At 42.1% G+C, this 17,858-nt stretch overlaps 1 protein-coding gene across 1 annotated transcript; it reads left to right on the plus strand.

Moving 5' to 3' along the window:
- Positions 1 to 511: 511 nt before the first annotated feature.
- Positions 512 to 16,980, plus strand: CUNH8orf48 (chromosome unknown C8orf48 homolog). Its single transcript, XM_027738790.2, is given in 7 exon segments — positions 512 to 640; positions 2,722 to 2,953; positions 5,256 to 5,399; positions 12,811 to 13,043; positions 14,517 to 14,669; positions 15,748 to 15,787; positions 15,790 to 16,980. Coding segments are annotated over 7 exon segments (966 nt in total). The 5' UTR covers positions 512 to 526; the 3' UTR covers positions 15,840 to 16,980.
- Positions 16,981 to 17,858: the final 878 nt, after the last annotated feature.

The following is a 17,858-nucleotide window of genomic DNA, read 5'->3' on the forward strand; positions in this document are numbered from 1 at the left end:
GACCAGGAGCATAGGATGCTTTTAGCAGAAGTCATTGTAACACTCCACGGCCAGCCCTTTAACCCGTGTTTTTGCAATGATTTCTGATGTTTAATATGCGTAACAGGCATGGCTTGGTGTGGAAGGCCTGGTGGAGGGACTGGGAAACCTCGTGGTGTTCCCATTTAGAGCCTGTTTTGCTCTCCCCCACGCCTAGCCCAGGACAGAGCTGATGGCCATGGGACGTGGGGCTGTCCTGGGCTGGCTGTTGGGCACCAACGCTGTCAGTAAAGTGCTCTTTATACTGGTTTGTAGGGAGGGTCAGGAATTCTGGAGGTGCCTGGTATATCGTTGTTATGACGAGTCTCCTCTTTTCGAGACTAAACCCCCCCAGCTCCCTCAGCCGCTCCTCACCAGCCGAGTGTTTTAGACCCTCCACAAGCCTTATTCCCCTTCTCCGGATACGCTCCAGCGCCTAAATGTCTTTTTTAGAGTGCAGGGTCCAGAGCTGGACGAGGTGCAACTTCCCACCTCCATCACAGCGGGAATGTTTCAAGGCAGGACCGGCCGCCTCGGGGGCGGGACGGCCCGAACTGCCCGCCCCGTGCCCGCCCCGCTGCCTGCCGGGACCGCCGCTTCCCGGCCGGGGGAGCCGGGCTGGGTAAGGAGCCGTCCCGGAGGGGGTGAGGGGGGTAGAGCAGCTCCCAGAGCCCGTGAGGGGCCGAGAGGAATGAGGGGGAGCGGGGGGAACACAGATGAGGAGTTATCGGGCACGGAGCTGCTGGAGCAAATCCAGAGGAGGCCACGGAGCTGCTCCGAGGGCTGGAGCCGCTTTGCTCTGGAGCCAGGCTGGGAGAGCTGGGAGTGTTCACCGGGAGAAAAGGGCTCTCCAGGGAGACCTGAGAGCCCCTTCCAGGGCCTAAATGGGCTCTAGGAGAGCTGGAGAGGGACTTGGGACAAGGGATGGGGGGACAGGGCGAGGGGGAATGGCTTCCCACTGCCAGAGGGCGGGGTTAGATGGGATATTGGGAAGGAATTGTTGACTGTGACGGTGGGGAGACTCTGGCACAAGTTGCCCAGAGAAGCTGTGGCTGCCCCATCCCTGGAAGTGTCCAAGGCCAGGCTGAACGGGGCTTGGAGCAACCTGGGCTAGTGGGAGGTGTCTCTGCCCATGGCAGGGATGGGACTGGATGAGCTTTAAGGTGCCTTCCAACGCCCCTGCCATAGGCAGGGGCACCTTCCCATAGACCAGGTTACACAGTGATTACAGCAGATCGAACTTTACAATTGTAAAACTGTTTAAAATTTTCTGAAACCAGTTTTATGTGCTATTTATAAGTATACTTACAGTTTATTACAGTTATCTGCTGCTATTTTGACAAACAGCTGCTTTCACTGTGGAAATGAGCGAGTATCAGTTGCATCACATATTATGAAACATTTCTCACTCAGCCAGTCTTATGACTTGCCAAAATTAATTTTCTTGTTCCTTAACCCTCCCCATGCTGCTTGTGCAGCTGCCACCTGGGTCAGCTGGGGGCTGGAGAACTAATTCACTGTGTTTGCAATTCCTATTGTTTTCTTCAGCACACCAGACCTTAATAACCACTGACTCAGTGGTAGTGTGAGGAACTACTTAGTGTTCATTAATATCTCCAGTTCAAATCAGAACAATTCTTTTCGGTTTTGGCACCACGAACAAAAAGGAAACCTCTGGACTTATAGATTTGGGACTACAGCTGAGTTTTGGACATCTAGCCTTGGGAAGGAAGGGCTGAATTTGTTTTAGGGGCACAAAGTCTTTACAGAGTGTGCAGAAAGATTTTGGCAGTAATGGGGCGGGCGAAACAGGCAGCAGAACGTGGTTCAGTAGGGAAATGGCCAAAGTCAGCACCTTTAAACCAAAGCTGCCTAAACCCCAAGTACAGGACAGAAAGTGCCTTTTTCTACCTACTATTATCACACTGGGTTCCCATCTCTCTGGTGGAGGAGCTGTGACTGCTGCCAGCATCTTTCCAGAGGGGTGTTGCCCACATATTTAATCTCCTTACTTAATGGGAGTAGGGAAAAAATTGGAGCAAAATTATTTGGGACAAAGCTATTTAGGTCCTTAAGTTCACAGGAAGAAGGGGTATTATTCTGATTTTAAAAAAGGATAAAATAAGTAAGAACAAAGCTTTCAAATAAATCTGTTGCGTGATAGGTTTCTGTCTGAGGCCTGTTTTGTGACTGGAGCTTGTATCTGGAGAACTTTATCTCTTTTTTGCTTTAGGAGCTTGACTCTTCATTTGAGAGCAACAGCTAGCTCATGCTGGTTTTGTTTTCTTTTTCATTTTCTAGAAGAAGTCTAGGCAGAAAAAGGAGGTTTTGTATTTTGGAGTGGTGAGAGGCCACAAAATCTGAAAGCAAAAATTTACCATTTAATTTTTTTTTTTTCAAGAGGACTGATTTTGTCCAAGTGTTCCTGTAATTCACTGCAGGTTTGAAAGGAATGCTGCTCAGGATTCATGGCTAATGCTCGGTGCTGATTGTTACTGTGCACTTACCCTGTGGATCTGAACTTGTGCTTTGAAGGTGTTGCCTTGATCCAGTGGCTGAGTTGTGATTTTATCCCCCTGTTGTGGGAGCTAAACGAGGTGTGAGCTGAGCTGTGACAGCCCTCAATACGTCCCCTGTGCTGTAAGTAATCCTGTCCCTCTCCCTGTGAAATTCCACTTGTTTGCTGTTGTTTTTTTCTTGCAGTGTTACCCCGTGGGGACTGTCCCTTCAGACAGCTCTGGGAGCCACAAAAAGGGGTGGATGGAGTTGAGCCAGAGTTACAACAGCTCTACTTTGGACTACTCAGAAGATACCTTTGAGTCCTTCAGTGAGGAGGAGGAGATCAAACCATCTGGCTCCTGCTGTCTCACAGAGGATTTGGAGGGCTCAGATGTGTTGGAAAGCACATCATGGTTGGCAGGCCAAAGTCATGCAGGTATGCAGAGCTTTCCCTCCCAGAGACCTCCTTTCTCAGCTTCCGATCAGTGCTCTGGGGACTTGAATCAGCAAAAATAAACATGCGAAGATTGCACACAGTGTTCCTGCTGTGCAGAGGAACAGACCCTCAGTGTGCTGACCAGATCTGTGCTCCCAGGATTCGCCAACAGCTCCATGTGGAACGATTTGGCCATGGAAGCCCTTCCTTTGTAATCTTGTGATGCTGAAATTCTGTTGGCATCTTAAAAAAAAATATTCCGCAAGTTGTCTTGACTGAGTTACCACATCTGAAAAGTAGCTGGGCCATAAAATAAGTTTTCCAAGGGAAAGTTCCAGGATTTGAAATACTGAGGAAGGCTGGATTCCCTATCCAACCTGGCCCTGAGCACTTCCAGGGATGGGGCAGCCTCAGCTTCTCTGGGCAGTGAAGAAGCTGCATTAAATGAGGGATAAATCAGCTCTGTTAGGTTTTCTTTTCTCTCTGCAGGGTTCTCTGTCATTCTCTTGTGTTCTCCTTTTCTCCAAGTTTGGAGTGGTAAATATTGTGGATACTTAAAGAGATGAATAATCTTTTAATTTAGTTTGGGAGCTTGCAGCATATATAAAACTTTATAGCTTCAAAGATTAGCTACAACACTTTTAATGTATTTTTAAAGGTAGTGTAAACAAGATTTATTTTAATGTCTGTTGGCTGTTAGTTTTGTGATCTGATTCTATTCAGTTCAGCTTGGTCAGCTGACATATACCAATATATAATGTTAATTATATATTATAATTATATATATCTTATATATTGTAATTATATATTATATAATAGATAATGTTAAATATAGTTACTATGGTTTCATATTGGGAAGCTGTTTCTTTTCCTACTATAGACAAGTCCAGTAGAGATGTTCTTCCTATCCCTCATCCATCCAACATTTTACTTGAGGTTTTTTTCACTCTACAGTAAGAACTGACACCATTATCATTAGGGATCCTTTAAAAATACTGTTTAAGCCTGAAATGCCACCCATGGAGGCCAAACTTTGCTGTCAAATACATATTCCTGTTTATTGCAGCACAGAATTCAGCATTGGAGATCAGTGCTTCAAAAATCTGAATAAAAAGGTGATCATTGTCTTGGTATCAATTCATGATACATCCCTAAAATTGAACAGTGTCTGATTTGTATTTTTTGCTTAAAATTTTTGTAGTTTTACAAATGATATGTTTTAATCCCTATTTTTTTTCCTGGAAATATAACAAGATTCTTTAAATTATTCCATGTCTAACGATTGAAATCCTTATGTCTGACATCAAGGAACACATGCTAGGAGCAATCCTTACTGTGTGCATAGAGGTTTCTTTAGTAAGTGTTACCACTTTTTTATCTTTACAAGATTAATATTTCATAAAATAAGAGAGTCTTCTGAATGCTCTCAGTTAAATGAGAAACTGGGGAATAATTCACAGAGAATTTTTTTGGGGGAATTGATTGCTTTCTGTGGTATATATTTTCCTGAGAGCAGCATATATAAATAATAAAACCCACAGAAAGCCTGTCATGCTGCTGCTCCCATAGGGACACATTATTTCCTTGTCTAAGGCCGTGGAATTTGCTGTCAGAACCCTGAAAACAGAACAGAGAAAGGAGATGCTCCCTGTTTTGAATTGGGGCCATACCATGTGCACCTTGCTGTCACTGGTAGGGACTTCTCAGACCTTCCAAGTGTTTTGTCCTTTCCCAGCTCTTTGCTTTCACATCTTTGTGGTTTCCTTAGTTCCTGCAGAACTGGAGTTCCCAGAATCACAGAATATTCTGGGTTGGAAGAGACCCACAAGGATCATCGAGTCCAACTGGAACAAGCTGGAGAACAGGGAGCTGATACAGAATTTTTATTTCCCTTGTGCCACCTTATTTTCCACTTGGATCAATACCCTGAGACAGTTCAGCTGAGCTCCTAAGAGTGCGTGACCACAAAAGAAAGAGCTGGAAACAACTGATGGGGCTGAAGGAGGGAGGAGGGAGATGAGATTAGTGTGACATTACAGATCAAATTGAACGTGTGAACAGGCTCCCATTTTCTCAGTGAATCCTGGTTCAGTGGGGTGATTAGGAATGAGCAGTGGAAGGTATTTTATGGGACAGAAGCTTGTTTAACTGAAATCTCTGGTCTCATCTGTGTATTCCTGTGGCTTGGGGTTTCTTTTCCCTCACCAGGGCAAACTGGCACGTTCAAGTGGAGCATTGTTTGCTTTTCTGCAGTCCTGCTTTCCTCACAAGGTGTGTTCAAAGTTGCCTTTTTTCATTGCAGAGGAGCAATCTGAAGGAGTGGATTCTGCAGCTCTGGAAAGAGTTGCCATAGGAAAATGGATTGATGCCATGGGAAGATGGAGAGATCTAAAAAATAAAGAAGCGGAGGTTAAACAGGACAACTCTGTCAGGAAAACTCATGGTGGTGAGTTCAGTTACTTCAGTAGAGGTTGTAATCATTTCTTTTGAGAGGGGATGTAAACTTTTAACTAGACTTAAATTTTATATGCAGGCTGTTAAGCTGGATAATTAGCCAGGTAATTAAATACAAAGTTTCTCTTTTAGGCTTTCTTGCCAAGCAGTTTTTCTCCCATACACACATGGCTTTGATGCTCCTGATATAGTGACATTATCCTAGTGATGCATTATCACAGAATCTGGATAAACACATTAAAAAAATGTATCCACATTTTAAGTTTAACTGTAATCCTCAATTTTTACTGGATTGTTAAGTTTTTTTTTTCCTCTCCAGCTTTCTCTTTCAGCTCCAGTACCAGTACAGGTATTAGAACTCCAGTACCAGTACAGGTATTAGGAGTGTGGAGTTTTTCCCTCCAAAACAAACGTGACTTTGGAATTTATTGTGTGAGATGTTTTTCCCCTGTGTGCTGGTTTAAAAGTAAACTGGCAGGAGAAATGAACCCAGCTCAAGAGAGATTATAAATCAGAGTTACAATTTAAAAAAAAATAATACAATAAATACAATTATACGGGCAAACAATTGGTTTTAACCCACAAAACCCAGATGTATAACCCAGCACCCTGGGGCATGAACAGAGTGGTGTTTGTTGGCCCCTGTGCTGAGCCCCACCTGGTCCCCTGAGTCCAAAGGAAAAGGAAAGGAGAACCTGTTGGTGAGAGTGGTGATCGCAGTCTGCTCGAAGTTCTGATCCTCCTCTGGATCCGATGAGTGGTACCAGAAGTCCCAAGACCCCAAGATTATATACACTCAGGTTCCAGTGGGAACGCCCAGTACCTCCCCCAGGGCGGGGAGTTCCACAGTGGGTGACGGTGAGTGGTGAGATATTTTTGGAATCCTTGGTAGCCCATTAGCAGACATGACCCCTCAGGCTGGGTGTGGAGGTGCTAAAGACTCCCCAGAGGGGAGTTATCACACCTGAGTCATTGGTGTGAGGACAGGAACATCCTCCTATCTCACAGGCTTCCTGACACTCAGCTTATAGCCTGAGGGGTCAGGTGTGCTCTGGGCAGCTGCTGCAAATGGTCTGTTGTTAAACGGTTCCTGGGAAATGACATGGAGGGTGTAGAATACACAGTTTGGGTTACACCCACACAGTGATGAACTAGTCCCAGCTGCTCTAACTAGGACACCCTGTTAATCAGCTTTATGGATTATTGAATTACCTGTTTGCCCTGTTTTAATTCCTTTCCCAAGCTGAGGGAGGCAGCAGGGCACCAATTTTGGCAAGAACAATGGAGCAGCTTTAACCACCACAATGATGGAGAGTGTGGAGGAGGAGGAGAGGGGAAGGAAGGAAGGAAGAGGATGCGTTTCCGTGTACTGGTTACACAAGCAACTGTGAGAGCAGATGGTGGGATGCAAGTCCTGCTAAAGTCTCTCTCAAAAGTGTGTCAGAGATGCTATTTTTAATTAAAAAAAAAAAAAAGAGCAAGAAAGCTGGAATTGAGCAAAAAATTAGTGGAAGCAGACAAGGAGTCTTCCTCAGTCTGTGTGTTCATGGGAAGTGAACAAGATCAGGGGTTTTGTAGGTCACTTGTAAGACTGATTAACCAGGAGATCCTCCTGCCTAGGCACTTTGTGGCACAAACATCCTCAAACCATCCTAGAAAAACAGGAGCTAAGGTCATTTCTAGGCTGTTCTTAATTGTTGAGCAGTGGTGAGTCAAAGCTGTGAGTTCCTGACTCATCTCCTGCATTTATCCTTGTGTTCCTGCTTTCTCAAGGCTACCAAGCAGGCTTTTAGTAGAGCAGCTCATCTGTAGTAGAGAGGCTTCTCCTGGCCAGCTCCTCAGAGATGATATTCCTAAAATACCTCAGAATCCTGTGGCTGATTCACGGAGAAATTAAAAGGGACCCGAGGAGTTCCAGAGTCACTGAGTGAGAAACCACAGTTTGAGGTTGAGGATGTTTTCCATCTCTACTTTCCCTTGAAAGTTGCACTTGGAAGATTTTACTCATAGGATCACTTCCAGATTTTTGTAGTTCTGCACAAGAGAATGTTCTGCCTTTGGTGTATGGATGTTGATGGGTAAGGAGAGGCCTTGAGCAGTTCTGTTCCATTGTCTAGTGCTGATTTATGAAGGCATGTGTTGTCTTCTGCCTGTGCTGTCCCTTGTCGTTGTTACACCAGTGCTCCCAACCACCATCAATATGAAGAGCACAAAATATGCTTCATGCTTATCCATGTTACCCCCAAATTCATCAGTATCAACGATACTTTAGCCATGGACTACGTGTCTTGCAGAATATTAACATACAAATAAAGTAAAGCACAGCAGCTTTTGCACACTGACATCTAGAACTGCCTCCTCTTTGACTTAATCATTCAGTGTGCAGGAGCTCCCAAGCCTTATACTATTTTAACAACTTGGAGATTTTTAAACAAAAATATAATAGAAGATGAGCTCACTAGAACTAGATTTGCTGCACAGTGAGTCCCCTCAGTACACTCAGCAAAGTGAATTATGTGTGCACTGAGCATGCAGGGTACTTCTGAATTTGTCTTCTTTGTAATAAACCCTTTTTTTCTTATCTTCCTAATAGGGAGGGAAAAAAAAGTTCTAGTGTACCTATGGAAATGTCCTGGAATGTGATTCTTATTTTTTCCTAGTTTTCTCTGTGGGCTGAAAGAAGAAAAAGCTGAATGCTGGCCTTAGGAGAAGGGAGAAATTTTTGTCATAATTCTCTTTCTATCCTCTTCTCTGTCCCTCTTCCACCAGAGTTATTAGGCAAAATGCATCACAACATGACTCTAAGTCCCCAATTCCATATAGATTATTTCAAAGATCACTACTCATCTTTAGAATTTACTCAGCAAACTGCAATTCTTCAACTTGGACCTATCTGAAAATTCAAGGGGGGCTTTTTAACCCTGTGAGTGGTGCTGTGCTCACAAGTTTGATCTCACCTTTGTAACATGCCTACATTAAATGCTTTGCTTGTTTATTTTCCACTGCACTATTGCTGTCAAAAGTGAGAGAGCTTGAGCTGGTAATGTGTGTTATTTGGAGGCAAAGAAATGTTTGTGGCTCAGATACAGTTCAGTCACTCAATCGTTATTGTTACTTTGATAGTGGTGTCAAGCTAAAAGTAAAAAACGCCCTGAGATTCCAGACTTGTCTTCTGATTCTGTAGTTAAGTAGAATTAATGTAGGCTGGATGTGGAAATTCCAACCAGCAACACCTAAATGGAAACCCTGCTCCGGAGCCAGGCTGTGAGAGCTGGGGGTGTTCACCGGGAGAAGAGAAGGCTCCGGGGAGACCTGGGCCTAAAGGGGCTCCAGGAGAGCTGGAGAGGGACTGGGGACAAGGGATGGAGGGACAGGACAAGGGGGAATGGCTTCCCACTGCCCTCTGGGCAGGGTTAGATGGGATATTGGGAAGGAATTCCTGGCTGGGAGGGTGGGGAGGCCCTGGCACAGGTTGCTCAGAGAAGCTGTGGCTGCCCCTGGATCCCTGCAAGTGTCCAAGGCCAGGTTGGAGCAACCTGGGCTACTGGAAGGTGTCCTTGTTCATGGCAGGGGGTGGGACTGGATGATCCTTGATGTCCCTCCCGACCCAAACCGTTCCATGATACTACAATGATTCACTGTGCTGGAGGAGTTTAATTTGCTTTAAATTCATATTCGTGATAAATAACCTGATAGTTCAGCCTGGTAGGTCAGTTCTATGTTGCCTGCAGGGATCTTTCACAAACTGTTTGCTGTCAGCATGTTACCCTGACCTGCTGCACTCAGTTGTACAAATCACTTCAGGTAATCGTGAAGATCTTGAGATGCAGAGGGAAAATCTTTCTCGAGGGTAGTTACCAGTTGCTGCCTTTCACAATTATCTTTTTTTCCTTTTTTTCTTCTTAAAATAGAGTATCAGCAGAGCATAATAATAACAAAATGCCTGCCAATTTTCCTATTAAAGTTAGTTTCAAAGGGAAAGGAAACTGAGGAAAGACTTTTCCTCTTTTACTCCCGCCCCTCACAGATTTAAAATGTCACAGAAAGCAAAATTTATGTAGGTCACTTAGTTACAAAGCTCCCAGCAGGGTTTGGGATCTAGACATATGGATTAATTTATCTCTAGTGGTACACACCAAGGCTGTTTGTCATCAGAGCAGCTTCTTGGGCCACTATGGGGCTTTACTTCCTAAATATTCCATGTTTCGTGACCTTCCTGCTGCGTGAGATGTGGCTCTGACTCGATGCCTGTCCTGGTGGCACTTCTGCTGCTCCTGTCACCTCTTCTGCATCATCCCTCCTTCAGTCACTGTCACTCATTTAATCGTTATTGTTACTGCGATTGTTGTGTCAAGTTAAAAATAAAAAAGGCCTTGAGATTCCAGACCTGTCTTCTGATTCTGTAGGTAAGTAAGAATTAACATGGTCTGGATGTGGAAATTTCAGCCAGAAATGGAAACCCTGCTTGTAAAACGTTCATTAATGCCTTGATGGAATTGGGAAAGAAGGAGTTTCTTCCAAAAACCGTGGATTCTGGGGGGATCTTCCCTTTGTCTTCTCACTGCTGTTGCTGCAAAGTGAAGAAGGTGTGGGGAGCACTGGATTTGGGGCAGCCAAGCAGTAGGAAAGTGTTCTTGTGGAGCAGTAATTGGCACTGCAGGGATTCTCTGTGGGCACAAGGCAGGGACATTTAAATCTGCCACCCCAAATGGAGAAGGATCTGGGATGGAAAGGAGGGAATATGTGAGAGATACCAGAAATAAAATGAACCAGTGCAGAGCTGAAGGACAAGTAAATCTTCTCCACCTGGGAAAAAATTGGAAACTGGAGTCAGTGTGCAGAGAAAAGACAAAACTTTCCCCAATTTAACTGTGTACTGACTTTTCTCATAGGTTTTTTTTGTTCTTTTTTTCAGAAAAATTATAGTCCTTGATAATTTTTATTCTCTCTGAGATTACTTTTAAATGGGAATCAATATTAAAAAGTAACTTCAGGAACGAGTCGTGCAGGGAGGTTTAAAACTTGCTGTTCTCTTTGCTGGTGTTTTTTCTGATGTCTGTAGGTGCAGATGAGCAAAGGGGTGGGTGTGTGGCAGCACAGAATTCATGCATTATTAGAAACCAATTCTTAATAAAAATGCACTTCTGTATGTCAGGAGAACCTTAAGTGAATTAATTAGGCTGGTATTAAATTGTCACAGCCTCCAGGGGTTTTACTTATGGCTTTGAGCACTTAAATGCTTTTGTTCTGGGTTTCCCCCCCCCCCCCATAATGGTAACTTTTAAATTTTTTTTAATTAATTCTCTGCACGGCATAAATGAACATGCCCCTGTTTTTCAGTGTAATTAAACCCAGAATTGGCACATGATTTGCACTGTCCGCATTGCAATAGTAAGTAAAGTCACCTGCTGACTGAAATGGTGGTTTCCACTCAAATGTTTATGATCCTGCAAAGCAAATTTGTTTTCATTAAATTGCATTTTAAGGTATTGCTTATTCTGATTCATCTGTCTATAAATCGTCACCATGTCTTTGTCTACAGTCAGTTAGATACGTTATCTTCTAAGGAGGAGTAAACTGCTCTGTGGTGTCTGATTCTGAACTGGTAGTTGTACTTAAATGACATATTTTCCATGTTGTCCATGAAACAAAACTCCTGCTTTGCTTCATTTTAACTTATCCTTTATAAACATCAGCTGCATTTCTGAAGAGATGCCGAGTTCCCTTGCAGAATTCTACAGCTCTGTCTTGTCTCCTCAAGACTAAATTCATGCCGGTGCATTTAGGGGAAGTTTTCCATTCCTGCTTTTTTAAGAGTGTGTGTTGTGGTTATGCCAAGATGTCCCATGGCATTGGAATATCCCATGGCAATGGTTGTCAGACAAGCACCAGGAAACCTGCAGCGCCTGGCTAGGAGAAATAAACCCAAATTTAAACCTGACAAGGAGTAAAACAATGTGGAGGGATTGTTTAAGTTCCGTAATCAGGCCATGTACAGCTGCACAGCATCATTCCATGCCGATGCCCATGAAATACTGTATTGATTGTGGTTTAAGCCTGTGGAAAATTCCCCACAAAGCACTGAATAAAGTTGTAAATCCATCCCAACCCACCCACCTGAAGGATAATCTCAATTTTATTTATTTTTACATGCCACTGGGAAGGATAAGAGAAGATGAGAGAGGGGAAGATGTTTTTTAAACAAGATCTTATAAAGAACAATTGTTGAAGCTTTAGGAGAAAGTATTTTCTGATGGAATTGCCCTTCTCCAAAAAAAGAAGTGCCTGCCTGAGGTTGTAGAATCTATTTGAGGTGTTTCCAGAGTGACTTCCACAGCCACTGCCTCTAATTTTTGTTATGAATTGCTCCTTAGAGGAGCCCTCTTGAAGTGTTAATTCATTTTGGTTTAGCAACCTGCAGTTTCAGGTAGGAAGAAGCTAAATCTGTATGAGGCAGTTATTGAAAGACAGGTTACTTAATGTCATAGTATTTAACTACTGATATTTAATCTGTATCATTAGTAGCCTCATTCTTTCAGGTTCTTTTCTGCTCCCCTATTTGGAGCTTATTCATAGAGACATTTATTGTGCAAGTTCCTGCAGTTCTTATCCGGATTTTATATTTATTTTTATTTTATATGTATATATAATTTAGAAAAATATATAACATACAAAAATATAATATATAAAACATATTATATCTAAAATATATAATATATAATATATATAATATATAAATATGTATTTATGTATAAAAAATCTCCTTATACCACGTAAGGAGTCTTTCTGCTGTGCCTTTTGCAACCGGACGTGCCTATCTCGTACTGGCCTTATTAGCCTTTTTAGCGTGCTTGTAACAAACGTGGGTAGAGCCCTCCCCAAATCTTCGTTCGCGAAGCCCAGCCATGATGATGATGATAAAAAAATCCATCCTAACCCACCCATCTGAAGTATAATCTCGATTTTATTTATTTTTGCATGCCACAGGGAAGGATAAGACAAGATGAAAGAGGAAAAGATTTTTTTTTAAACATTATATGTATATAAATAGAAATATATATTAATATAAAATAATATATAAATATACATTAAATAAAGATATAAAAATACAAATAATATATAAGCTATTCTATATTGGTTTTATACTATATAATAAATATTTTATTATTCATATATATTATATAGCTAATGTTTATATATCTAATATTTTTATATGTATTTATTTTATATCTATAAAGGAATATATAGAGAGATATAGATAGATAGATAGATATAGATAGATAGATATAGGAAGGAATATCTATCTATATATAGATATATAGATATATAGGTATAGGAAGGAATTCTTCTCTTTCCTTGATACAGTAATTGATGGGTTTGTTTTATTGACTTATGCCTGACAGAAATTCTTGAATTATTTGATGGAGAACTGGATGCTCTCAGGTCTTTTTGCACCAGGAAGATAAATGGGATGAACCAGCAGCTGAGCCCTGAGCAGGGAAACACGGGCAAGGCAAGGAAGCTGCAGGACGGAGTCCCAGCAGTGAAAACTGGGACAAGAGATGGGAACTGCATTGTTCCTGGTCAGCTGATGAACAGAATCCTCCTGGAAAACACCAGAGAGACTGTTAAGCAGGTGAAAGCCAGGGAGATTTTGGCTAAAGCACTGGATAATAAAGCCATACCATGAGGATCAAATCAAACAGAGCTTAGTGATGCCTCACTCAGGCCTCTGAAAGAGCTTCTGGGTTGATACCCCAGCATTGATCTGTCTCCTTTCTTAGACACTCCTGCTAGTAAAGAATCAAATCATCATCAAAAACTGGCTGCTGATAAAGTAATGCTTTGTGTGACTGAGCCAGGCTGGGATCATCAGTTATTGCACACCCAGTAAGCCCTGGATCAGCAGAAGAAAAAGCCTTGTTTGCTGGTTATGTTGGTATCAGTTATTTATCAAATTATTCTGCATATTATTTGCTGTGAAGTCTTTGTGATTCCAGGATTAGAAGTATTCCAAAGGCAACCCCTCTGCTCCCAGCTTTCTTAGGTATTAGGCAATATTGAAGAATTAAAGCAAGTCCAATAAAATCTTGGTGACCTTAGTCCCTTGATTAAGAAACATCTGTATCACCTTTACCCAATTCCAAGTGCTTTTCTTTTTCACCAGCCCAGTGGGTTTTCCCACCACAAGATGGGCTTTTTGCCACAGCTCCTCCCCTCCCTCTGTAAAAGTAATTAAAGTAATACTTTATGAGGTATTTAAAGTAATACTTTAAATTCAGTTTTGGTGTGAAAAGTATTTCTGTTTAAATCTGTCTGTTTAAATCATTTTGAGATTTCAGCCATCTGCATTTTTTCACTGTATTAACGTTAACTCACCTTCCAAATTTTGTAGAATTTTTACTTTCTCTTTATTTGTCTTATATTAGAAAATATATTTTCTAAATATATTTGGTTTATATTAGAAAATATATATTTTCTAAGAAAAGTAACTGCTCTGTTTGCTTCTGGCTTTACCTCCACACACATTTTTATGCAGAGAAGAAGTCAAGGAAGAAGAGGATAGAGAGGCTTGAGATGTGACTTACCAGGATTATTCAGCTGCTTTTGGAGCAACTTATTGTGTTTATGTAGCCAGATGGAATCAGTGTCAATGAAATCAGATAAAACTATTGATATTTCACAAAAGCACAAACACTGGGGTTCGTGTAATGCCGTTAAATACTCTTCAGTTTTCATGGTGGATGAACTAACACAGGAGTTACTGAGTAGAACTGGTTATCTTCCAAAGAGAACTGTAGGATTTTGTTTGTATTCTGCCTCAGAGCTGCATATTTGAACTAATTGCTTCAGAGTTTATTTGCCTCTTAGAATTTGTGAAGAGAATGACAACCTCTGTGGTTGGCGTTGGAGGCCTTGTGAACACTGCCAGCATAGGGACAAGCACGTCGAGATGGTGGAGTTATTGCTGACTATGAAAGAGTTTGCCTAAAAAGCCAGTTTTTGTCTTTAGACAGTCCCTCTATCTGTATTTTTATTGATTATTCTTAAGGAGTGGCCATCTCACTGGGACAGACATTGCTCATTGCACCAAAGTCTCCTCTTCCAGGTGACAGAAGCTCAAATCCACAAAGCTTCATCATGCCCTGACTGCCAGAAGAAGGAGGCAGAGCTGGCCAGGATTGCCTTTGTCAGGCAAAAAAAGGCTCTGATGGGAGGTGCTTTAATCCAAGAGAAACTGGAAGAAGAGATTTACTCCAGAGTAAGCAAATATTGTAAAAAAATTTTGTTAAATAATGCTTTTTTAGCATTCTGTAGGTACTGCAACTAAAGGATCTGTAAGGCAGATTTCCCCCGATTGATGGCAGTGAGATCAGAGTGACCTGAATGCAGTGCAAGTCAAAATAGAATTTGGCAATTAATAAAATGCTTTAGGACCAACATAGTGATCAAATCGTCTGAGCCTGCCTGATTTATGGAAGCTGAAGGTCATTCCCAGGATGTCCTAGATTGGTTCTGGGTCTCTCTTGTTTTTGCTTTTTGATGGACCTTGCAAGACAAAAGGGTAAATAAATTGATGTGACAGTAGGTAACTGTGCCCATTCTGGTCTTCCTTGCTCATCCTTTGGGGTAGGAGTCTTGGAATAGGACCCTGAAAGATGTTATGGGGGCTGAGACCTTCCGGATACCCTGAGATTTCTTCTTGGAAAAACTGTTTTCTGTCTGTGCCAGTGTCACAAGGTTGAAGCTTTATGGGTAGGAAGTGCCTCTGGAGCAGATGGGAGGCAATGGAGCTGAAAGGTAGAGAATTCCTTGGATCTCTCTGAAGGAAGAGCTCTTCTCTCCCTTCTTGAAAGGGAGTCAAATTGTTCCTGAGCAGTGAATGAGTAGTGCCTTCCTGAAGCTCTGGGATCTCTTCTCGTGTTTATGAGCAAGGTGGGAGTTTGTGCTGTACCACACATTCCCTTTTTCCCCTAATAGTTCCACTCTCCTGATTTTTGACTCTCACTCACTCCATACCTAAGATTTAAGAACTTCAGTGTCAAGTGAAGCTTCACTTTTTTCCTCTTTGTTTTCCTCCGTGCTTCCCTCAAAGGCCATCTGCTTTTCCTTTTCCCTCCTTAGGGAAGAAACCTGCTTTAGGGAGCAGATCACTGGCCATGAATTTTTAAACAGGACACTTTAAAACAGGACCCTTTAAAACCCCCACAACTTGTGCTGCTGAAGTACTGCCCACCCAGCTGCTTTTGAGGGGCTGGATGGAGCTGCCAGTGGCAGGTCTGGGATAAAGGACATGAGAAATGCCAGGAATACAAATCCATGTTTTCTTTCTGTTTCAGAACATGTTCACACTTCTAGGAGAAGCCCTCAGAAGCTTTCCCGAGAGGATCCCGGGGCCTTGTGGCAAAGGCTGAAAGGTCAGAAAATGTAAGGCCTGAAAGTGTTAAAATGACTCAAGGACATAACGAAGTGGGAGAGTTGCACATGGAATACCAACTAATATGGATATAACCTGCTCTGGCAGTGATGAATTGGGTGGTGGTTTAATATTCCTGCAGGTGGAACCAGATATGTCCAGCATGTTGTGTCTGGGTTCTGAGTCAACTCTTTATTCTTCCTAAATGCAAATGTTATAATACATTTTAATCCATCTCTATATGTTTTTCAAATTACAGAAGCCAAGAGTTTCTATTATTAATCTGGCAAGTAATAAGTATTGTTTTTTGTAGGATTGCTGTGGGATTTCAGAGCAGCTCACAGCTGCTTCCATCTGTAAGAAAAATAAATGATTCCGTTTTTCAGGGCGGGGAGGTGTAATTACTGCATTTCAGCTCAATCTTTGCCCACTGTCTCATGTTAAATTGAAAGTGAGGGCCCCAGGTGGAGGAGAAAAAAAGCAGGTTGCAAAGTAACTATAGAAAGCAGTAAAATGAAATGGGTATTTATAGAAGTAAAATAATGAGACTATAACAGAATTAAATCAGCAAGACTGCGGATGGCAACGAGATGAGAAATTATAATAAATTAATCATGGAATCTGTATAGGAGAGGTGTCCAGGAGAGAAAAAACAACATGGATGAAAATTGGAATAAGACGTTGAATTATATTTTTGCCTGTTTTTTTTTTTTTGAATATACTTCAGAATTTGTTGTAATTTTTCAAGATGACAAAGTCACTGTCTTTGAAAGAATATATCTGGGGTTCAGGATACATGCAAATAAAATGGCTTTGTGATGGGAATCTCAGTGGGTTGGACAATGAAATCATCTTCCTAGTGGCCTCAAAAGCCTTCAGCTGATGTGTGGGCACAACTGCAGCCCACCTTTGTGATCAGTGCTGGCAGCAAGAGCTCGTCCCATTGCTCCTGCTGGGACCTGGTGGCCTTGTGTGACTCACAAAGTTACTGCCTCTCATCAGTCTCCAGCTTCCTGACTTTCTGTGCATTCAGGCCTCTGGAAATCTTGAAGGGATATCCTTGCCTATGAACTCTCCCTGAATTTTTGTTACAAAGCAAAGAGGATTAAACCTTCCCGTTGCATTTGATTTTTTTCCCATTCTGGGACAAGGAAAATGCACTGTTGAAGTTGGGTTTGTATTTTCTCCCCGTGTAGTTGTTCCCTTCTGTGTGCTCTGTGTTTCTAAGAGTGCTTGAGGGCTGTTTAGCCTCTTGCTTTCCCTTCCCACAAAACGATGGAAAACCTGAAGAGAAGTGCTGGATATGGAGGTAGGTGTTGGCAGATTACATGGTTACCTGTGTATTGAATAAACTCTCCTGGTTTCTTCCTTTTCCTCTGTAATCCTCAGAAATGTTCCTGCCTTCCAATCTCCCAAACCTTTCCTTTTTAGATGCTCCATCTCTGTTCCTTATTTGCTTTGCTCTGCACTCCCTGTTTCTTCCGAGCCTTTGGAATTCTTCAGCCATCTGCAAACATGAGGCAAAGGGCACCCAGTGTTCCAAGTGGAGACTCATAAGGGCTGGCAGGTGAAAGAGCCGAATCTTCTGAAAATGTAATTTTGTTGGTTTTGCCAATGAACACAGGTTTCATCCCTTAACCCACAGAAAGGGAGCTCCAGGACTCTTCTTAAAAATATAATCCATATGTTTTGGTATTTTTCCTTTGATAGAAGCTTTGTAAAGATACTGAAATATTTCTTTGCAGCTCCCATGGAACCTTCCTGTAAATACATTGAACTGTGAGTTATTTGGGTTAGGAGTCTGACAATGTTTGTCTGTAGAATAGTTGTCATGCTCACACACAGTGACTGCACAGCTCTTGTTTGTTTGCATAAATGTTACAAACACAACTCAGGTAACTCCTCTGAAAAATCAAAGTAGATTTTGCTGCTGCCTCTTGGATGCATTTCCTGCTGCTCCCTACACTTGTTTCATTTTTTTATCAAGGATGACTCCAAGATCTGAGTGTTTGCCTTCTGTTTTCTTGTAGCAGC

The sequence above is a fragment of the Pipra filicauda genome, unplaced genomic scaffold, assembly GCF_003945595.2.
Source record: "Pipra filicauda isolate LSUMZ 115617 unplaced genomic scaffold, ASM394559v2 scaffold377_size797966_pilon, whole genome shotgun sequence".
In the NCBI taxonomy this organism is placed as follows: domain Eukaryota; kingdom Metazoa; phylum Chordata; class Aves; order Passeriformes; family Pipridae; genus Pipra; species Pipra filicauda.